The 24962-nt window shown below is 36.7% G+C and overlaps 1 protein-coding gene across 1 annotated transcript in view; it reads left to right on the plus strand.

The window, feature by feature from the left end:
- frem2a (FRAS1 related extracellular matrix 2a) overlaps nt 1-24962 on the plus strand; it is a 99272-nt gene that overhangs the window by 29037 nt on the left and 45273 nt on the right. The window contains exons 3-4 of the mRNA XM_028466408.1: nt 3553-3699; nt 19866-20096. Coding sequence (XP_028322209.1) covers nt 3553-3699; nt 19866-20096 — 378 coding nt within the window. The remainder of the gene's footprint in view (nt 1-3552; nt 3700-19865; nt 20097-24962) is intronic.

Here is a 24962-nt window from a genome sequence, read left to right on the forward strand (position 1 = left end):
GCTGCAAATATTTTTGAGTAATGTGTGTATTTCTGCTGTTGTTTTGTGTATTTGTCTTTCATTTTGTGCCCTTACATTGGCGGCCGCACAAACTTTAACTAGTCACTAGTTGCCCATGTCTGTTGTAAACTAACATGGTAAAAATAACACAGGTAAAAGATGGGGAACATAAGGATTTCTGACTAACAGTGTTAATGTACATGTGTAGAGTTGATCCACTGAATCCAACCTTATGACAGTGAAATATTTGATATTGCTAATTACAGCTAGTGCTAACAGAAGTGTAAGAGAATAGACATCCACAAGGTGCATTTGCTAATGAAGGTTAATGTTAAGAACATGTTATATAATGTACTGCCTTTGCAAATTAGGACAAATGATATGTCCAGCACGTCAGAGGGTTATCTATCAATTACTCTTTGTTTCACACATTTAAAAACATATGTTGGATATTATGCAATGAGAGTACACTCATTTTTGTACATGTAAAGGGATATTATGTGTATTTGAAGTTGATATAAATGGCTCCAAAGACATTTCTTATAAGTTTTGTTATTCGGCTTGAGATCCATCATTTAAAGGACAATCCTCCTTCCTCCTGAAAGATTTAAGCTCATTGATTTACTAACTCTCTAAAATATGGGATATATTACATTAAGTATGCTCTGTGCGGTGACAGCAGAACACGCGTGTGAACATTTTTTTTTAGTATTTGCACTTCCCAAGTGAAGCTTTACCTTGGCCTACAGATTGTTATGCATCAGTGTTGATTTTATTAGGCTCCGTCTCACCACAGCATGTGCAAAACTGGGACGTGCATCATTTTTCACCTCAGCTGCCTTTCAACACAAAGTCATCAATCCAGCCCTTCTTGTTTAGCTTGAGCCTGATTGTAAAAACAGGACGCCTGGAAAACAAAGTAACATTTAAGAAACGCTACAAATATTCATCAAAGGTATGTGTGTACTTTTTGCTCACAAGGTCATCTGCGCACACACACACACACGCTAGCTCTGCTGATGACTTTGATGATGCAGCCGTTCACGCTCAGCCTTGGAGTGATGGAGTAGAACAAACAGTTCTGATGGTTTTCAGAATAACTAAATGAGATTTTCACACCTTTTTCAGATGTCTTTCAACCCCTCTGCACTATTATCTGCATGCTAATCCCATGCCCATGCTTTGACATTTATCTTTGTACTTAATGAAATGGCATGGTTTTTTTGGGCTTTATTAATCATCACAAGAGACAGACTTTCATGTCCTTTTTTTCCTCTCCATATTCTTCTTTACAAACTAATTAACACTAATCTGTCACCTCTTAAACCCGTCGTGCAGAATTTAAGTAGAAAAGTAGTTGCATCCATGTCGAATCTGCAGCCATTTATATTTAGTAGGGATGTAACGATTCACTCAATTCCCGATACGATTCGATTCACGATACTGGGTTCACGACGATATGATTCTCTCACGATTTATTTTACAAAATGGGACTGTACATAAATGACTGAAAAATATTCCTTTATTTTTTTGGGGAAAAAACTGTACCTTTTTCCTTTTATTTTTCATTGTCAAACGAATCCCTTAATAAACTATTCAAAACAATGCAATTTAACAAAAAAGAAATCTTGAATGAAATAAATAAAGGAATAATAATAAATGAATAAGAAGCCTGTTAATTTAAATTCTGGTTCTATAGTAAACAATGCAAAACTGCATAATAGTTATTTTTCTTTTTAAAAGTGCAACTGAAAATGTATTTTGTGCCTTAACAATTGGACTTTAAAATAATAATAATAAAAAAAAAAAAACATTCTTTTCACTGTATTTGCGTCAGATATTTGTTTGGACCAGCAGAGGGCGCTGGTAACCCAGTGGTCGGTTGGCATGCAGATATCTTGCAGTGAAGAAGAGATGCTATGCTAGCAGACAGAGCTAATAGAAAAACGTGACTTTTACAAATATTCACGTAATATTACAGATATTCTGTCGGTGCTAAAGGGGTAAGGAATTATTTATGAATATTTTTAAGAGTAGAAGGCGGCCAAAAAGAAAGTATTAGCAGATTGCGCCCGTCGCCAACACTTCTGAATTTAAAAAAGTACTGCGATTCAATTTTCACAGCATCAATGTTAACCTTGATACCTATGAATCGATTTTTAACTGCCTTACGATTAATCGTTACATCCCTAATATTTAGTTTTAAATGGTTCTTTGATCTTCATTTTAGGTTTACACTTGTTCCCGTAAAGTGTATTACTAGCATGGATACATAATGCAAGACAACTCCACCAAACTCCTCAAAAGTAGTCCCTGGATGACTCATAAATACTGTGTTTTACTGATTATTTTGAAAAGCCTGCTTGCATTGCCAAATTGTGCAGTTTCCATGTGTCTCCCCCCCCCACCTTTTAAAGAATAAAAAAATAAAATTCAGGACCCTCACATCACAACTAAATTTCAAAAAAAGGATAAAAAAATGAAAAATGTCAAAGTTGTGATTATTCTTCCAGCAAGATTCTTTTTGAATAATATGTTAAGAATCTTGCTGGAATTATTTACACAGAAGTCTAGGAAACATCAAAGGAAACACCAAAGCAATCAGCAGATGCCTCTGACGAAGACTGGGAGACTGTGATTATTCTTCTTCAAAACTCATCAAAACAACATCAAATGTGCAATCACATATTTTAAAACAGTAATAATAAAGTTATTTTAGTACAAATCTTAAAAAAAACAAAACATTTTTCATCCTCAATGACCCTCCTCCCCTCTTGCGCCCCCCCTGCCATGACGTCACCCCCCAGTTTGGGAAACACTGGTTTAGACATTATTACCGAAAAGAACATTTTTGTCGATTTTTTACCAATTTTCATCCAAATCATTCCTTATGTGCACAAAAAAACCATTTCAAATGTATATTGTAAAGTGTTGTAATTAATATTTAAGATTACTTTGAGATTTCTACTTTGCCATTAGTCTAAATAGTTTTCCAAATGTGTTCCCTATACAGGAACGTATTGGGTGAGTCTAAAAAAATGTACAGAAACAACTGAGAAAAGCTGTAGTAATATATAAATAATATAGATGTAATTTATGAAGCACTGTCTATATAAAACATATTTTTTATAATTTAATGCCTGCTATATGGTTTAGTGTTTTACGTCTCAAGTGTTTCTTTATGAGTCTGCGAATGCCTCTGTGGCCAAGGTACTGTAAAGATTTGGGCTGCATGTTGAAAAATAATGAAAACACTTACTTACACTCTTACAGTCATTGCCCCTTTGGGTCACTGTAGTTTCCCCCCAGCAGTGATCCTTTTCTCTTTTACAAAGTAATAATACTATTAGTTGTTAAATCATAAACCTTACAATCTCTTTAAACTTTAGAAAAACAAAAAAAAAATGCTTACGCATGCATCACAAAAGCACAAACTAAAAAAACTAAGCTGGATTTAGAGAGGTTTGTGACTTTTAATGAAACAGAAGTGCGTTAATGTTCTTATATATGTTTAATAGCAGGACCTGAGTTCTTTGTTTTTCTTTCTTAAAGGTGGGAACAAGCTGAAAGGACAGCAGTTTCGTTTGGACTGGGCCTGGATCTCCCTGGAGAAAGAGTACTATGTGGTGGATGAAGAGGACAAGTTTCTGGAGGTGGTGCTAAGACGTAGAGGTTATCTTGGAGAAACATCTTTCATTGGTGAGTCTGTCACTCAAGATTCTTTCTTATCCAAAATAGTTTAGGTGTTCTCAATTTCCTGATGTCGTTCCCTGTTTTGGATAGTGTAACGTGTAATTAATGACCCTCAGGTAAAGAAAAATCTACATCAAATGGCTAACAATACACATTTCCAATCAGATTATCTGTGAGAGTAATTACTTTGTGACTATCAGATTATCTTCAAACCTGCCTACAGACGAGAACTTTTCAGAGCGTCGTTCGTTTATTTTCTGCATTCTAATTGGAAATGGTAGACGCTGACACCATTTCACAGGTGAAATACAAAGTGCTTTTTGATTGGGACAGTTATAAATAACTGCAGCTGACCTGGGCTACTTTTCCATTTTAATCTCACACTGCCATGTTTCCAAGAAGTAAGGCTGAATTTGTTTCACGACAATTTGGGCCTTAGATTTCGAAAAGCAAACATGTAATCTGAACATTTAAATCAAAGACTGCACGATAGCTTCGTTGCTCACATCCGATCACATTCAACGAGAGTGAAAACAAAAGCTTCTTTTACTCTCTTCATACTAGAATGAGATTATTGCACTGTAAAATGTGTAAAACATAAAACTTTGACTTGTGTCGCGGCAAATTTGCGGTTGACCTCATTTGGAGACATGATTTATTGCTCTGGTTGAATGATGGAGTCCAGGCGAGGCATTGATGATTTTATAAAAAAGGTTTATTATAAAACTAAATAAAAAAAAAAGTACAAACATGGACAAAATTAGTGACCGCCCGGGCGGACGTCCGATGATCGAGTGGCACAGTTCTAACTCATCACGTATATCCCCCCTCAGTCCCCCTCCCTCCTCCCCCCAGGAGATAAAGAGGACAGAGGAGGTGAAAGAAGAGAGTGAAACGAGACAGTTTCTTCTTTAGGTCAAAACAACCAGTTCTCTGGTATCTCCTGATTGTCGTGAGTGTTGGAGGTGTGTGCGTGTATGGTGTTTGTGTGTATGAATGGATGTGTATTGGGTGTGTATGTGTGACTATGTGAGTGTGTGATGCCTCCGTGTCTGAGGGATAAGATGTGTTTTGGGAAGCTGACCTCGAGAAGAGAGCAGAAAACATGAGACAGCAGAAATGAAAAGTCTCAACTTAAAGCCTTAAAAAGAATAAGGTCTATGAGTAAATATGTTAATAAACATAACTAACAATTTTGCCCTGACACTTGTTAAGTTTTTCAGTGTCAATAAAACTAGGTTCAGAAATGATGCCTTCAAATGATTAGTCATAGTTACAGTAGCTGTTGTGTGTGAAATGGTGTTGTGTACTCTGTTTCTGTGTTTGAAATGGGATACTAACGTACTACTCATACTAAGTTTGATGTCTAAATGAGTATGTAGTGCATTCACATTAGTTAGTATGAAAAGATTGAACATGCGCAAAATACCTGGAGGTATACTATACCGGAACGCACATTATCCTAATCATACTTTTTGTAGATAGTATGTGCTTAATGAGTTTGTAGTATATAGCAGGGGTTTTCAGTCTTGGGGCCTGTGTCACGGTCTGAGTTTACCTCCGTACTGGGAGGAGGTTGCCAAAAGCCTTCAAGAAACTAAGAATCTTTTTTGAATAATTTGAGCCAATTTTTGCTTATTTTTACCCTTTTTATGCAACTGTACCAAACTTGCCATATTTTAACTTATTTTCATCACTTTTTCTTCCCATATTTTGGCTCCTTTTAATGCATTTACTACATTACTCCCATTTATTTAACTTCTCCATTAAATTTCAATGCCTTTTTTGCACAATTTTTTCCACTTTGAAGACATTTTCAGCACTTGTAAACCCTTTTCACCACTTTTCCACCTAACGTCACATATGTTGACACATGATTGTCACTCTTATCCTCTTTCCACCATATTTCATGCAGATTTTTACCAATTTAACCACATTCACGATTTGTCATGCCCAGTTTAAACTAATTGATCTTACTTTTTAAATGACACTACCCCATTTTACTTCTGATTAAAACAAGGATTTACATCTTTAAGATCACCATTTAGTATGGTCCAAATAATGATACACTTCCTGGATAACAGTGGATGTTATTCAGATCATAAATAAATAAATGTGGTTATCACAGATTCATAGAACAATGGACCATCATTTTGCTGACTTTATAAATGGGCCCCAAAAAGCTCTCCGATATATTCCTTCTTATAGATGGCCCTGTTCATGACTGTGTTCAACCACCTTGAGGTGCAGTGGGGGTTCCCGGTCTCTGGCACCTTAATTTTGGGGGTTGCGGCTGAAAAGGTTGAGAACCACTGATGTGCACTTGCTGTTTTGTTCCGCACTAGATTTGCCTACCTGATGCAATTTACTGCTAGAGTGTGGATATCATCAGTATTTTAGCCAAACAGATTATCTTGTCATAGGTGCTGACTGCGAAACATAGACTATTTTACTCTTGGACACAAAGATTACTGATGAAACTGATGTAGAAATTAGCCTACTGCAGTGTCTGAATGAACCCACATGCACACGGCTGCTCAAACCTAAGTGGCTTCACTGATATCAATGTGGAGTTTGCTGTACAAAAGTTATCAGTGTTCTAATCCAGAATTTCTCAAATGGGGGTACGTGTACCCCTAGGGTTACGCGATGGCACTACTTGAGAGAGAAAGAGAGTGGAAAATTAACAAATAAAGTGTCAGTCTTGGCTCTGTGCCGCTGGCGGGCTTCTTGTTTCCTGACGCAGTGTACCCATGGGCACCATCACGTCCAGGAAGATGGGCTCCACAAATGCCAGCCTGTCGGGCTGGGGTGGGGTTCACGAAGGCCGATCTGTGAGGGGCCACTGGAATGCGGACCTCCAGCACTCTCACATAAATTATTTGGAGCTGTCAGCAGTGTTCCTCTCGCTGAGGTGCTTCCTTCCGTCTCTCATGGGACATCATGTCCTGGTGTGGACGGACAATACTGTGGAGTACGTCAGTCGCCAGGGCGGGTTGCCCTCCCATCGCGTATGCTGGCACACAAACTGATCCTATGGAGCTGTGGTCGTCTCCTCTCACTGAGGGCAACGCACATCCCGGGGGTCCTGAACGCGGGTGCAGACCTGTTGTCCAGGGGCGTGCCGGTGTACGGGGAATGGATGTTACACCCAGAGGTGGTGGAACAGTTGTGGGCCCATTACGGACGGGCCGAGGTGGACCTGTTTGCTGTGGGGGAAAACGTGCAGTGCGCAATGTTTTACTCCCTGTGCAACACGGATGCTCCCCTCGGCGTAGACGCCTGATACACCTGATACCTCATTGCTGCGCAGGCGAGGGGCTCGGTTTTCCACTCGCACCCGGAGCTCCTGGTGCTGTGGGTTTGGCCCCTGAGAGGCTCAATCTGTCAGCAGTAGGACTATCTCAGAGTGTGATTTCCACTATACAGAGTGCTCGAGCCCCCTCCACTGTGAAAGTGTATTTGGCTGTGATTGCCACCTGTCATGTAGGCTTTGAGGAGAAACCGGCGAGCCAGCACCCAATGATCTGTTTTGCCGGTTTTGTGAATGGAGGGCGCAGGCTCCTCCCCTTGTCCAGACTACTGGTGCCACCGTGGGATCTGTTTGTGGTTCTGGAGGGACTTAAACGTCCTCCCTTTGGACCGCTGGGGGAGACGGGCCTGAAGTTTGCCTCTCTGAAGGCTGTTTTGTTACTGGCTCTGGCATCAGCTAAGAGGGTCAGTGACATCCAATGCGCTCTTGGTGCACCCGTCATGCGCTCAGCTCTTCCCGGGCGAAGTGAGGATGATTCTGAAGCTTTGTTCAGGGGAGTGTCTTTTTGTGAGGCGGCGAGTTGGACCTCGCTTCTCATGTTTGTCCGCTTTTACATGCTGGGTACATTTTACTGTCCTAATGTGTTCAGATCTCTGCTCTGTGGGCTGGTGTACGCTCGATAAGCATGTCTGCAATACAAGAGCTACCGCATCCCATAGTGAGACATCTCACAAAATATTATGAAATAGAACTTTAGGTTATATACATAACCCCGGTTCTATGAGTAATATGAGTGAGATGTCTCACCAGACAACCCTTCTTGCTTTCACCAGCCAGTCAGGATTGGGAGATTGAAAAAGTTTGACAAACACTGTTCTAATCATTAGAGCTTGTGATCAATATACAAACCTTTATTGATTTTAGTTTGAATGTCAAGCATTAGTTCTGGGCTAATTTGTTGCCAATGTGACCTATGTCTGAGTCTGAGTCATTTCCTAGTGTGTCTCACTGCAGCATGGCAGGTTTTAACTTTGCGCGAAGAGTCTCTCTGGTGGCCTCATTTTCCCTCAATGCTGGTAAGCGACTAAACTTGTTGACATATATATCACCAGACACTACTTTTTCTCCCCCCCCATTTTCATTTCTTGCCTGTTGTGAGGTTTTAGTCTGGCTGTGAGAACACTTTGTCAACTCGGTTGACAGCAGCTGAATGACTCTTGGTTACATAGCACTAAAAGGAAAAAGGGTAAATTGGCAGAGTTGTCAGATTTACATTGTTTTATTTGATATCAAATGGCTGATTGTCAATCATTACTTTAAGTTTTTGCATAAAGAATGTAATTATTACATATGGGCGGGAATGTGGACATCAATTACATCTCAATATAAGAAAGAAATGTGAAACGTAATGATTGTTTTAATTGTTTATTAAACTATACTGACATTGACCGTCAAAAATCAAAACCTTTACTTTAAATGCATGTTTGTGTAATGTGCAGGGGTCTAAAGAGGTACTGATCTATCCTACTCAAGTACTGTTACTTGATTGAAATTGTACTCAAGTATAAATACAAATAAGTCATACTTAAAATATGTAGATCATTTAAATAGTACTGAAAGTAAAAGTTACTATTAACTTTCACCCCCCATGTTTGTTTTTGATAATAAATCTTGCCACGGTTCCCTTACATACAGTAAACATCTCATGTATAAACTTAAAAAGGAGGAGAAATCTTGCACATTTGGAACTGTTTTCCACAAAGGCATCTGTATAAAATAAAAGGTTTGTCAAAATCAACAATTTAAAAAAAAAAAAAAAATAACACAAACAAATTCAAGTCAAAATAAAATAATTCTCAGTCTCTAAATATAGCTAAATGTATTACCTCTAAAACAGAGAAAGTAACCTGCATTCAATGCTGTTTTGTCGGTGTGTTATGTTTAGTCTGGTTGGTTGGTTATGATGTGATGCATTTGATTGTTTTCTGGTCATTTAATTTTTTGTAGTTTCACAATGTCCGTTGATCACTTTAAAACAAAAAAAAATTATTTACTCAATAAGAGTCAGGTGTAGAAATGTAACAAATTACTTTACTTCTTTTAAAACGTACTTAAGTACAAGTAAAATTACTGATTTATAAATATAATTTAAAAAGTACAAGTACCCATAAAAGCAACTCAATTACAGTAACGTGTAATCCATGACTTTCACCTCTGATAATGTGTAATGTATAATGGGGAGTAACAAAGGCCAATACAAAACTACAGTGTACAACATTCAACCCCAATTAGCGGTTTCCGGGCCAAATCCAGCCCTCTGGAGCCAAAGGTCTGGCCCGCAACGACCCTGACACTACTTCACAAACTGTCATCAATACATGAAAAAAAGTTTGATAGATCGATTGTAGTCTTCCTCAGACCTGTCAACGCTGTCACCTGCTTCCTCGTGTGACACGTTAAAAAATGCAGATCGGGACAAAACGCACACTTTTTGAAACAGTCAAAAACCTAGACTGGTGTCTCAGGTGTGTTGGAGCGTGTATTCCCCCTCCTTGTCCCTTTTAGTGGTGTTGCTCACACACCTGAGGCACCATTCTTCACCAGTGGAGCGAAGACGCAGAACTGACACGGCCGGGTCGGGGACTTTTATTTTGGGAGTCCATTTTTAGTAGTTTTTTATTAACTCTTTCCAAAAAGTGTGCATTTCGCCTCCAGTGGGCTCAGTTCAGACTCTGGAGGCACATTTTCGGACTCAGGAGGACCAGCCCTTTCCACTGGTACCTGGCATGGTCCAACCCCAGCTCTTAATGTGAAGTTATTACTTGTCAGAAACAGGAAGGTGAAGCTGATTTCACAGTGCTTGGAATTGTTGGCTTTATTTTCATTTTTCTCTTATGCTGCAAACATTTGACAATTTATTTACTTGTTTGCACATAACAGTTATAACATACCTATGCTGATAGAGGTTAAGAAGACCAAAAGATCTTATAAAGCCACTGCACCAATTCCAACTAGTAAGCAATTAACAACAACAGATTCATTAAAAAGAAAAAATAATAATACCTTTTCCAAAAATGTACAACATTTGCAAATGTTTTGTTCAAAGTAAATATAGATTTCAGAGTCTGAGGTAAATCATTCCAAAGTGATCGCCCTCTATATTTCAAAATCTGATGAAAATCCCTGCAATGTCTTGTTCAATAATTGTGAAAATCAGAAGAATATTTAAAGAAATTACAGAATACATTTGGTAACTCAGTGGGCAAGTACACACACCTATACACGAATAAACAATTTCTGTTCTTTTAACAGAGAAAAAGGACAACATTTAGTATTTTCGAAAAAAAGGACCAGATGAAGAAAATCTATCCGAGGAATTCAACATTCTTAGAATTTTTTTTTAATGAGCAAAACCTTGTTTAAACACGTTTGACAGGTATTGCTCCAAGCCACATTACAATCGATAAGGTATGGGAAAATGTAACTATAATATAGAGTCATCATGCAAGAGGGATTAACAAATGGATGGACTCTGCCCAGAATACCTATAGATTACCATACATGTCATACCAAAATGATTGGTGGGTTCTCTATTTTCTAATAATATTAACTTATTTGATCATACCACTAGGACTTTAAGTCAAAAGTGTGATCATTTGACCCCGTACACTTACCACCCTCCCATGTGTGACGCACTGCGCGCGCTCTGTTGTTGTTCAGACTGTTGTTCTGTGCCTTTAAATAATTAGAATGGTGATTTTAGATGTATTTTGTTTTAAAAGTGCAATTTTTTTTTTTGTCTTGTAAGACTACAAAAGGGAAAAAACAGACAATCTGGTCCTTGACTTGCCAACCTTGACATAATGTGCCCCCGGGCAAAAGTAATTGGGAACCTTGGTGTAAACGTATAAATGATGATGCATGTTAAAATACAATAAGTAAACTGTGCAGCATATGACCAGATATTTCTTTGACAGTGTGTCATTGATGGAAAAGTTCAAACAGTTCTTTTCAGAAGATTCTCACTATTGCAAGTTATTAAAGCTGGTGTGGTGCCAGGCAACAGTGTGAGGAGCGCAGCTACAAATGGTCCATCACAACAGGACGTGTGAGGAGAAGATAGGATCAATGAAGGAGGAACACAATAATAAGATCAAGGTTGAAAGATGCTCCCGCCGAGCAGAGCTCAGGCAGAACACGGCTGGGCAAGAACAGGGGGATTAGAATGAATTCCTCCAATACTATCGTAAAAATCCCAGACCTCTCCCTCAACCTTCTGACTCAGCCTCAGTCAGATCAAGATGTAAACATTCCACTGGAATAAATGATACTTTGAACCAACATAACTTTACTGTCTGTTTGTTACAGCTAATTTTAAACTATATTTATGACTTCATTGAAACTGAAAAGTTCATTATTGAATTATTTGATTTATTGATTATTTTTATTATTTATTTTATTGATTGTGTTATTATTATTATTATTATCGTTTTTTATTATTATGTCAGTATTTTATTGATGAATTAATTTAATTATTTAATTATTTTTAATCAAAGTAATCCTTCTGTCTAAGAAAAAAATTACATTCATACAAAGTAAAAATATTGTTTATTGTAGAGACATAAATTGTTTTTGTTTTTTGTTTTTTTACTTTAGTAAAAGTTAGATTTGTACGTTGGAAAAACCTATTTTTTATCATTATATCCAAGTATAGTTTTTTTTTACTTTGAACTAAAGTAATTAAAATGCTGTTATTTGTTACTGCCAATTTTATTAGTTTTTGTCAAAGTGTACTTTTTAGTTTAAAGTAAACTATATTATAAATATAAATTATAGAGACAATAATTATTTTTTTTTGTAAAACTTACATTTGTTTGTTGAAAAAGCCTACTTAAAATGCTGTAATTTGTTACAGGCAATTTCATTACTTTTACTAAAGTTACATTTATGATTCAGTACAAACTACAAACTGTTTTTAAGTTACAGTATACCATATCAATACATTTTCTTTGGTCACAATACTAAACTTAACGTAGGTCATAATAATAATAAAATGTTTTTTCTTCAACACAACTTAACTTTTACCATAAACAAAAGCTGCAGCTGCTTTATTATAAAGAAGTTTTGGTAAATGCTTCAATCAGTTGACATTCATTAAGACAGGAATATTTTCTTTGAAAGACTTTGATATTTATTGTGATGTCATTGTCATCTGTAGGCTCTACAATCTGTGGTGAGTATTGGATTGAGAGAAGAGTGAACAGAGAGGTATATTGAGTAATAGTTAGCATAGCATAGATTGTTCATTGGAGATTTTATACTATAGACTGGGCGTGTCTTAACTGCTACAGGAGCCCCGCCCATAATCACGGCATTTTTTTTAATTTCCTTCCTTGGCAAGTCAAGAGAAAGCAGGGATTTATTTACTCTTTAACTGTTACCATGAACAAAAGCTACATCTGCTTTAATTAAAGAAGTTTCAGTGAATGCTTGATTTAGTTGACAGGAATATTTTCTTTGAAATACCTTGATATTTATTGTAATGTCATTGTCTTTGTTTAAAAAATAAAATAAAAAAAAAAACATCACATTCTCTTGTCAAAAAAAAAAAAAAAAAACACACAAATACAAAAAAATAAAAGAAAACTCTCGATGAATTTTGCTCCCGTGCATTCTGGGCTTTCATCTGCTAATAGATTTTTGGCACTTTTCCCCTTTTTTCCCGCCCCACTGGCTTGTCAGCCCACTTAACTTGTCTCTTCTCCTTATAGCTCTAAAACGCTCCTCACCTCATCTCAGTGTGGAAAAGTCCGTCGACTTCTAACCTGCTTTCACGCATCAATGACATCGTCTCTTGTCTTTCTGTTCTCCTTTCGCTCCGTGACCCTAGCTGCGTACCACCGGCTGTGTATTGTTGCATCTTGCTCTTATTTCCATTTCCTCTTCCTCGTTAGCTTCCTTTTTCTTTTCCCACTTCTTACTCTCTTCTTCGCTTTATGAATATTATGAGGAACCCCACAGGGAAACAAGATGGAATTGAATTCTTCTTCTTTTTCTTCTTTCTTTTACTCGAAGCTTACTCCTTGAATTCGACTTTCATTTCAACTCTGGCCTTATCTGCTCTGTCTTTGCTTTGACAGAATTTCTAATGTGGTGCAGTTTCGCCAGGTTAGACTATATCATATCCTTTTGGGATTCATTTTTGTTGCCAAGCAACCACCAGAAACAGTAGCCTGCCACCAGTAAACCCTTTCTTTTCCACTGATCCACATTTCCACAGCCCTGATGTGAAATCAGCTTTCTGCCATCACTAACACATTTGATGACTAGTGCGTATTGCATTGAAGTGAACCTGAGTTACGCTAGTATTTGATTCAAAAGGTGAGACACACTACAATACGGAACAAAAAGTTTGCCACCGCCGAAACAATTTTGCAAGCATTTGTATCTTTAGCTGTGACTAAAGCTCTAAGGCGCAGTGCCACAGGGATCCTCTGCCCGCAGGGGGCTGTCTCACTTCCTGCTAGGAGCGAACCCTAATGCCACCTCGGTAAAGAGTCTTTTTATCCCTCCAGGGAATCCAGAAAGGGTGGTGCAATAAAGCCCCACCCTTTAAATCATGTGCACAAACTGCACATGTTTTATGAAGAGAGAGCGATGCCATAAATAAAACATCAGTTGCTGGTAACCTTTAAGATTTAATCTGTCTTTCCTCATTCTCCTCATTCTGGTTCTACATTTTCACATTATATTAGGGGGGGGGAGGGGGGTGATGCTGAACTTAAAATGTTGGAATTCTAACATTTGTGATGGTTTTGTAAACAGTTGATCTATTGTGAATATTTAGAACAAAGACCATTAGTCTGAGCAGGGGCGTCACTAGGTTGTAAGGAGAGGGGAGGCTTCGCCACCAGGATAAACACATGACTACTGCACTAATTTGCGTTTTAGAGAGTGATGGGGTTCAGCAAATTTAAAGGGGTTGTGTTTAACTGGTTCCGCTGGAGATTTCTTTCTATAAAAAAGAGGAAGTTTTTTATTCCCACTGTCGCTAAATGCTTGTTCATGTGGATCTTGTTGGGTTCTTTCTTTCTTTCCATGGACTCTATATTTTGTTGAGCACTTTGAGATGACTTGTTGTAATTTGTGCTATATAAATATAGTTGAATTGAATTGAATTGAAATAAAGGTCCAGTATAATAATTTTTCACCCATCTCCATTTGTTCTAAGAACCCCAAAAACATATTTGAGGTTTATTTTCTCAAACTCGCCGGTTTTCCAGAGGTTTAGCCCTCTGAAAAGTCACTTTAATGACACTGAGCTGTTTTTGGGCCTTCATGCATATGCATGAGAGGGCGTGTCTGTTGACACAGACTTCATGCCTCTCTTTGAGAGGGGGATCACCTTTTGTGATTTTCTTTTGCTATTCACACACTCTTGTTATTGTTTTCAGCCAAAAAACTGCACATTACAGTAAAACACATGGCTATATAAGCGGCTATTGTGATTATGAGTGTGTGTTTATCACAGCAGCAGTGGAGTCAGTCAGCTGTTTCAGCCGCTTTAAACACTCACCAGAGCTGCTACATCGCTTTCTTGTCATCCGCACATATTCTGACCACAGAACTAGTCCATTTAAGACGATGGTCCACTGTTTTGCACGTCAGATCTTGTCAAAAGCGATACGAGGCAATGTAACAGCTACTAAAAGTAGAACTGATTGTAACTGCTCCCCGGGCGGCACACCGTGGCTGCCCACTGCTCCTCAGGGAAGGGTTAAATGCAGAGAACACATTTAGTGTATGTAGCTTTACATATATGACTAAGTATAATGTATTTTTTATATTAAACCACAGTGTTTGTTTTACCTGTGAGAAATTCTTATAGGGAAGGAGGATCCAGGATTGTCAGGAGGAGGAGTTTCCGCGATGTGACGTCACAACGTGAGCAAAATCCAACTCGCCCTTTTGGAGCTGATTTTTTTACAAAATATGGAATAGCAAGGGAGGGAGGAAACAGAACTTTTTCAACTTTGGCCCTCTGAATGAGGCTAAAGGGATGTATATCACTGTATCAAAAACCATTATAAATTGAATTTTTCATACAACTGCCCCTTTAAGGAGAGGGTAGGCTTAGTCCCAATAATAATAAACAATAATAATAATAATTGAAAGGGGTCTGTATTAAGGCTGCATGAATAATCAATATTAAATAGAAAATTGATTATTTATTGGGAGGGATTTTTAAAAAGTCAAAATTAGAAAATAGATTTCTCGTTTAATCGTGTGTAATCACGACAAGAGTCTATCTCCCTTTACAAACGGTTGAAAAACAAGTTTCAAGCACATGTTTACGTAACGTGATAGACCCCCCCACTATAACCTCTTCCTTTTTAAATGTGAATTTTGTGTGAGGTTTTTTTTCTAATGCGAGGCTCTCTTTTTAAAAAGGGATTATTTTCTGGTTAGGCAGGGTGTTATTTTCTCACACCCACAGGGGATTTAACATTCTTTGTTAAAGCTTTGCGGTTGCACTTTATTCCCAATATGGGAATTTCTTTTCACTTTTTCAATTAAAAGAAAATTAAATCCAATGTCAATCGAAAATCAAGTTTTCAAAGTAAAAAATTGGGATTTTGTTTTGAGCTAAAATCGTGCAGCCTTAGTCGGTATATCATATCACGTCAAATGCATAGATTGATGCACTTTATTGAATTTGTCTGCATTTATTTTTTGTCAAATGAAATAATAAACAGAGCACTCAGAAATTGCAAACCTCCGCCAAGCGCCAATTCAGATCAAACTCAGTGGGTTAATTGTGAAACCAACCCGTCATAACTAGAGGTCGAACGATATGGGATTTTCAAAGGCCAATGCAGATACCGATTTTTTTTAAATTTGATTTAATTTAATTTTTTTTTTAATTCAGCCAATGATCAATATCTAAAGCCAATTTTGGAAGCCGATATTTGAGTCTGATATACTTTTTTTTTTTTAAAGCACATTGATTATGAAAGACAATTGAAACACTCATATGATAAAAATGTATATATTAGAAATGAAATGAAATACACCAATAGAACTCAACATTTAATGAACTTTAAATATACCCGTGCACAACCAAGTAAAGCAAAAATCCTTATCCTATTAAGGATATAATATAATAAGGATATTTGATCAGGCACTATTATATTATATCCTTATCCTATTATATCAGCTTTTTATTTGTAAGCCTATTAGCTTCTACCTCTCCCATGCATGTGCTATTATTATTATTACTTTTTTTTGTTGTTGTTGTATATTTATACATCTGAATGGAAGTTTTTTATGTTCTTTCTTTTTTTTCTTTTAATGGCTACTCTAAAGTGCTAAATAAAAATGAATACATAAATAAATAAATAAATAAAAAATATTGAGATATATCGAAAAAGTCTATATATTGGTCGACTTCTAGTCATAACTGAGTCAAATTTCAGTTATGCCAATTACGAACCGAGACAAAAAAAACATTAATTTCACACATGACGAGAGAGGAGTTTTTTGATCCTGATCCCCTCCAAAATTGAATGGGCTCTTCCATGGCGTAAGGTCTATCTTTGGCTTAAAAAAAATCAAATTTAAATCCATACTTCTACGTTACTTTTGTCGTAATCCTGCGAACAGAAAAACAAACAACTAAATAAACACTGGATAAAATATCACCTCTTTGGCGGAGGTGATAAAACAAAACAGCTCATTTAAGGGGGCTTAAGAATAATTCAGCCACCCTAAGATAGGCCTAATCACACCACTGTCCATATACGTAGGTTTGATAGGATGAGTGCTTTGACGTGATTCAGTTAGATTAACAAACTTTATTCAAAATGTGTGACTTTCACATTCATTTATTGAGAATCTACCAAACAAACCTTGACAAGTAAAAATGTAACTGCTTTTCTCTATTCAGTGGTGACTCCGAAGCAGCTTTTCATCTGCTTTGCTGTTTTGTCTCATAATAATGCAACCAAAAACGTGGACTTTAAAAGCAAGATAAATTTAAATTTTCCCCCACTTTTTTTTATAATTAGAACAAATTATTTTGCTCTTAGTATTTTTTGTCACTCTAAAACATAATCTTAATTAGAGTATAATGATGGAATAAATGAGTGATGACACACATTTTAAAGAATCTCATTTCATAAATAAATATGTAGAAAGAAACAGTATTTAGTGCAGTGGTTCCCAACCTTTTTTGGATCGTGACCCCATTTTGATATCAAGAATTTCTGGCGACCCCAATGACCTTTTTGTCGAGAATTAGTTTTTGATCATGTTTAAGCTCGGATTTTTATTTATTTATTTATTTATTTTTGTTTTACTCCATTTTAATTGAAATAATTTACATTTCAAAAAGTCAACGTATAGAAATACAGTTGTTTAAGATTGTGTTTTCATTTAAAAAGTGAAACACACTGATTTAGCTGCTCCTGAATAGATTCTATCATTTCCGGTCATGCCTGGGGCGAGACCAAAACTAACACTTTATTTGTTAATTATACTGTACACATACCACCATTTGAGAAACACTGTTCTAATATATGAATATATATTGTGTCTTTTAAGCATGTGCCCAATCCAGGTATTGTAAAAGTAACAATAGAATGTTCCCATGAGCAGCAGAGGCACCACATCACACAAAAGTTGTCAAGTTTGAAGCGTCGTCCTGACGGCATCTCCATTAGTCCTGTCTCAGTGTCCTCTGATAGGCTTTCATCGCCCCCCCCCAAGAGAAGTCGATTTTTTTATTTTTTTTATTTTTATGTGGCATTTGTGCGGCTGCATAGAGTAATAGCAATAGCAGCATCCTTGGCTTTCCATGAGAGAAAAATAGCTAGAAAATAGCTAAAAAATATAGAAAGCTATTGGTACCTCTGTGTGCCTTTTTAGCTGTTGACAAAAGAGTCGGAAACGAGCAGTGGGGGGGTATTTTTATGTGCTGGTGGGTACGTATCAGGTCCAATTTAGGGTAGTGGAACATTGCAATGACACCACTCACAGACTACTGAGACTCCTAAAAACACTGAGATGTGAGAAGCATTAGCTGGAAAGTACAAATAGCTCGACTCCAGCTTGGAGCGGGAGTCTAATCACTGAAGGTCCTCTCAGGTATACCGAGTCATAAATTAGCAAGATAGTGTTTGTTCATGGTTTGCCTGTGTGTTTATTTTCAGCCGGAGTTTTTTTTTTTTGCTTACAATACCAACCTCTTGGATCGCTCAGTAGGTGTATGATAATGATGCATCCATCCAGACTCATCTGCATGTTTCTTTTCCTCCTGTTTGTGCAGGAGCTTGTGTGTCTCTAAGAAAAGAGAAATCAGTTTTATGTACACACACACACACACACGCACACACACACACACACACACACACACACACACACACACACACACACACACACACACATACACACACATGCACACACACGCTTGGTAAAGCCCTGCTCATCCTGTTCTCTGTGGGGCCAATGAATGTAGGTAGAATGATACACATTATTTTATGGTGTGTGTGTCAGGGTTGGGGTCAATTATATTTGTAATTGATAATTAATTACAATTATGGCATACTTATAATTGTAATTGTAATTTTGTATTTCCATTGTTTGGGAAGCCTAACAAGGTAACCAATAGATAGGAAAGTAATTAGATGATAGATATTTGTTTTTATAGTGAATTTTATAGCTGATTTAGGACCTGTTATCATAAGAGATGCTAACAGAAAGCTAACACAAGAGGAAGGTTAACTTTTATTAGGTTATTTATTTCAGGCTATATAATTGTGGTTAATTGTAATTTAGTAATTGAGAACGTAATTAGTAAGGATGCAGCAGGCTGATGCTAGGTTAATGCTAACGCGAGGTTAATGCTATCGCTCGGTTAATGATAAAGCTAGGTTGGTGCTACCGTTAATGCTAATGCTAAGCTAATGCTAATGCTAATACTAATGCTAGGCCAATGCTAATGCAAACGCTAGGCTAATGCTAATGCTGTGCTAATAATAGATGCTAAATGCTCTTGCTCGATTAGTGCAAATGATAGTGGTAGCTAATACTAATGCTAGCTAATGCTAAGCTAATACAGTGCGACGGGGGCCAGCACTTTCATCCTCACTTGCATTTTCTTCCAGAAATGCAAATATTCTAGTTGTAATTGATTTTCTGAAGATAAAAAATCATTGTAATTGGAAAAAATGCTGGTCACTGTAATCTTAATTGAATTAAAATTGAACATTTGTAATTGAAAATGTAATTGTAACTGACTTTCTGAGGATAAAAAATAATTGTAATTTAATTGTAGTTTGAAAAAGTGCTGGTCACTGTAATCGTAATTGAAATATCATTGAACATGGGTAATTGAAGATGTAATTGTAATTGAAAAATGTAATTGACCCCAACCCTGGTGTGTAGTAGTAGGAAGGCTGGTTTAACGTGCAAGTGTAAGCTTATTAGCTTTGATGAAAGTGCATCCTAATAAGTGTAAATGTAAACTGTGGGATCTAATATGAATATGAAAGAAGGCATTTGAAGAGAAAAATTATATTTCTCATGCATGCAACCCTGGGATTCAAATACAGCACCTAATTCATCCTCAGGTAGAAAATGCTTATTTAAACGCTTCACTTGCAAATTGGTTTCACACTTTCCTCAGGCTGTGTATGTGATCACAGGAGGGAAAAAAAGACACAGCGCTCTTTTTTTTCTCACCATTTTGAGTGACATTAAAAAGTGTGAACATCTAATCTGCTTTTCATCTGTTTCTACCTTCTGCCTGTCACACTGTCATGGTCATTTTTTTTGTTTCATCTTTACCCCCCCTGTCTTATTTTTAACTCATGTCATCTTTTTCTTTTCTTTGTTGTCTATCATTGTCTTTATCTCCCAGGAATTGGAACCCAGGATGGTAGTGCAAAGAAAGAGGAAGACTTCAAGGGGAAGTCACAGAAGCAGGTCCAGTTCAACCCAGGACAAACCACAGCCACGTGGCGCGTTCGGATCTTATCGGATGGGAAGTTTGAACAGATGGAAACGTTCCAGGTTTTACTGTCGGAGCCTGTGATGGGAGTGATGGAGTTCCCAGTCACAGCAACAGTTGAGATCCTGGATCCCGGTGATGGTCAGTGTTAAACTTAAAATTCTTAATATCCTGTATTTGTAATATGTGGTGACAACTGACATAAAAAAATCACATAATTATGTTTACTTAAGTACAGCTAAAATATATCCGTGTTTAAATTTAACAGTAAATATTAGGGGTGGAAAAAATGTCAATTTCACAATATATCAGGATTTTTGTTGCAATATTAAAAATTGGACGCTCCAAAGGGCCGGATTTGGCCCCCGGACCATGAGTTTGACACATGTGGGTTAACCCTAAATGTAGTCGAGTACAGTTAAAATAATTGTCGGACCGACTGACTGACTTGTACCAAGTCTATGATCATACTTTTGTTTTATTATTCTTTCTAAAAGTGTATGATTCAGCTTTTGTTTTTTGCATAGGGAAAATAAAGAAATTAAGATTGCAATTGTTATTAATAATAATAATCTAATCGCAATACTTAATAAATCAGAATTGCAATGTAAACCGAATCACCACAATGTATCGTGATAAAGTCGACAAAAGTAAAGAATATCATCCCAGCCCTAATAAAGATACTAGTTTTAGTTAAAGCTCGACAAAACTTACACTGTGTGAATAAAAAGGAAAGACTTATCTTCATACGTCTCTGAGGTCACTCCTATTGTATTATTAATGTGTGCTTGTTTATTATAACTTATAAATGTATATATAATACACATGTACGGTATATTATAAATATACATGATCAAAAAGTGAAAGAGAAAACATTCAACAGCTTCAAAATCAATACAAACATTCAAATCAGCAGTGAAAACATTAAATCAACAATAACGTGATAAAAATGTCACTCTCAATCATACGCAGTAGAGAAAAAGAGTGCCAAAATGTTTTCTGTTTTTTTTTAAGTCTATATAAATGTTATCCAAACACAATATTTGTGCACAATAGAGTATGTTTCAAACTGCAAAAGGTTTGTTTTGCCAACCTCCACAGGCTAATACACTAATCTTTCAAACATTTGTACACACTAAAGTGTTATTATTTATTAAGAGATGTCCATAACAAGAATACAGGATGCCTTTGCTACAGGCTACAAAGAGAATGACCAAATGCCAATATAAGCATTGTCTGCTGTGGCTGGGGAGCCGTGTTTTGCCCTAAGGCAAACAGGAACTAATATAGTTTTGACATCACAACTAGTGTGCAACATTTACTTTTTGTTGGTTTCATGGTTTATGTACCAGCTGGAGGGAGTGGCTACTGGATTTATCTTCTAAACCCTGTAATATCAAACGGAACGCAGTTTCTCTGCTCTTTAAAAATTGGAAATATTCTGTCTTTTGAAATATTTAATGCAAAAAAATAAGTCTTTTTACTGCATTATTCCCATGATTGACTTGGAGGTAGTCAGGGTTAGGGTCAGTTACACTTTTCAATTATAATTATGTCTTCAATTATCCATGTTCAATTACAATTCAGTTATGATTATGGTGACCTGTATTTTTCCAGTTTCCAACTAAATTCCGATTGTTATTTTTTCCCTGAAAGTTAATTACAATTGTGTTTTCAATTACTAAAGTTCAATCACAGTTTTACTGACTTTTATTCATATTGCATTGTGATGATTATGCTTTTGTATGTGTGTGTATTATGTTGTTTGAGCATCTTTACATTTTAGTACATTGGCTATTATATCTTATGTAAAAGCCCAACTAGGGACGAGTTGAAATTTAGCAATAAATATAAACTCTTTGACCAAAACATTAGTTACATTCACAATATTTAAAATTGTATTGCCCCATTAAAAAAGAATGTAATTGACATTTTATAGAATTTCCATGGTAATTACAATTACAAAGTAAATTATCTGAACTGTATTACAATTCAACGGTAACACCATTTTTAAATTACAATTTAAATTATAATTAAAGCTGCAAGCAGCGTTGAACGGGCCCTCGCAACCACGCTCATGTCGGGATGTGGCACACGTTGAGGTGTGTTACATGTCAGGGTGTGGCAGAAATTTTGAAGTGTTGAGACACACCTGACCATTTTCAAGGATTATATCACAAACTTTCCAGCAATGTTCTGTGCAAATTTAATGTCTATGATTTCCTTTTACCTATAGGTGGCGCTATGACTATGAATGACAGTTGGGTTAAACCATAACTAATTTTTTTGGCAAACTCTTAATAACTACCATGAGCTTCACGCGCCACGTGATCCCCTTATGTTGTGAAAAATTCCTGGTGAGCAGGGCTTTAAATGAACTTTTTAGATCACCTCCAGCCATTTTCAAGTGGGCGCTATTGAGTCATTTTGCCATTCACATGTGCAATTCCCCCAAAATATAACATTTTTCACCAGTCCTAATATGCGCACAAATGATGATGGGTTTTTTAACGTGTTTAGGCCCTCAAAATTGTGATCATTTCCTCTATAAGAAAAATAATAATAAAAATGAGGTGCATTACAATAGGGTCCTACGCACTGTTGGGCTCGGGCCCTAATTATGTCATAATTGTTATTAATTATCAATTACGTGATTACAATTGTGGTGGTCATAGATTTACAACAGCGATCAATACTTTTATGTCTCCATTGTTTTGACCAACAATAGATACTTTAATCAATGTTTTTCACTCATTTGTCTTTTCATTTTCTCATTGTCTATCACTCCCTGGGCCTCTCTCGCTGCTCAATATTTTCTCCCCTGAGGGTTAATTATAGTGTGTGTGGTTGTGCAGAGGCTGCTATGTTTTTGCTTTTTTGTTTTGTGTGGTTTGTTTTTTTTTTTTCCCATCATCTCCAGGGACCATCTAATGTAACTGTGACATGCCTACTAGTACTCTAATGGGCCAGTGAAGCTTTAGCTATGCTTGTGCCGCTTGCAGTTCACCAACTTCTTCTTCTAATGATGAAAATGGGCTTTGTCTGTTGCCCTGGTTAGCCTGGAGACACACCTCCTTGGAGGGCATGTCAGCTTGGCTAATATCGGCTTTGGATGAAGAGGAGGAGGAGGGGGATTGCTAAGCCTTATCCAAATGCAAAATTAGAGAACACATGAAAGCACAGTTTGCTCTAAAAGCATTGGCTGTGATTTTGTGTTGTTTATTTTGTTTTCATTATCGGAGTGTTTCTTTTTTTAATTTATTTATTTAGTTTACAACCCATATTTACTGAACTGTTGTTGTTGTTGGATTTGATGCCAATTTATTTTGTTTGTTGCCGGAGGTGAAAGTATCTGATTACATTCTCCTATTGACATTGCCGAAAATCTTTTGTGCATTGCATTGTGGGATGTGGAGTTCCGTAGACGGATGCATGGAAGTGTTTTTTCTTCATTCTCACCATGATCTCACTTGTTTACAGTGGAGATGAAAACAAAACAAATGTGCATGCAGAGGTGAAAGTAACGGATTACAAGTACTCGCGTTACTGTAAATGAGTAGCATTTATGGGTACTTGTACTTTTTTGAGTATATTTTTAAATCCGTAAGTTTACTTGTACTTAAGTACGTTTTAAAAGAAGTAAAGTAATCCATTACATTTCTACACCCAACCCTTACTGAGTGAATTATTTTTTTTGTTCTTGTTTTAAAAAGAGCAACGGATATTGTGAAACTACAAAAAATGAAATGACCAGACAACAATCAAATGCATCACATCATAGCCGGCCAATCAGATTAACCGTAATGCACGGCGCCCAAACAGCATTGAATGGAGGTTATTTTCTCAATTTTAGAGTTCATAAATGTAGCCATACTTAGAGCCTGAAAAATATTTTTTTTTATTTTAAATTGAATTTACTGGTGTTATTCTATTTAAATGTTTAAATGTGCAACATTTGGTCTCTTCCTTTTTAAGTTATACATGAGGTGTTTAATGTATGCAAGGGGCTTGTGGTAAGATTTGTTACCAAAAATTACCATGGGGGGTGAAAGTAACTAATAACTTTTACTTTGAGGACTATTTGATTGAGCTACTTTTTACTTGCACTTGAGTATTTTATGTATGACTTACTTGCACTTGTACTTGAGTACAATTTCAGTCAAGTAGCGGTACTTCTACTTGAGTAGGGTAGATCAGTACTCTTTACACCTCTGGTTGTAGCCCATTTCACTGTGGTTTACTTTACACGTTTGATAGCAGAACATTGCTCCGCTTGATCTCTTCCTGCATAGTGAATTTCCTGTGTGTATTTTCTGTGCACAGATTTAAGTGGCAGCCTGCTCTTTGATTAAATTCAAACAGCCATATCTTGCCACTATTGGTGATATCTTTTTTCGCTCATATGCTTCAGGGACGAAATATATCTGCAAAGCATTTTACTAAACAGTTTTTACCAAAGAGGTCAATTTAGCAAATGATGAAGAACTGTTTCCTGTCCACAAGGCCGTCTGGCAGTTAAGTATAGTTTTGTCTTAGAGAGGTTTGACAAACGCACAACAGCACAAAGACAAGCTAGGAAGAAAATTGCACAACTTGAGACTTTGCATACTAATCTACTACTCATACTAAGTCTGACGTCAAAATGAGTATGTAGTGCGTTCACGTTAGATAGTATGAAAAGATTGAGTACACAAGAAATATACTATTTTGGGACATTTTTCAAGTATGCACAGTGGGCACACTAGTTATACTCAACCACCCCATGATGCATGAAGCGGAACCTAAAATCGTCCTGGGACCGGCTTCAAGCTAAAAATCAAACTTTACCTTTTCAAAACAAAAGCATCTCTTCTTGTCCTCCATTAATTTTTAATGCTTTTGTAAATAGGGCTCTTGTTTTGAAGTTAACCGGAATTTTAGTCCGTAGCACAGTGGTGGTTCTCCAAAAATCTCCAAAATGTCGACATTTTCGTGAGTTTTATGAATCAAATGACCACATGTTGATAT

The sequence above is a fragment of the Gouania willdenowi genome, chromosome 14, assembly GCF_900634775.1.
Source record: "Gouania willdenowi chromosome 14, fGouWil2.1, whole genome shotgun sequence".
NCBI classification, from domain to species: Eukaryota; Metazoa; Chordata; class Actinopteri; order Blenniiformes; family Gobiesocidae; genus Gouania; species Gouania willdenowi.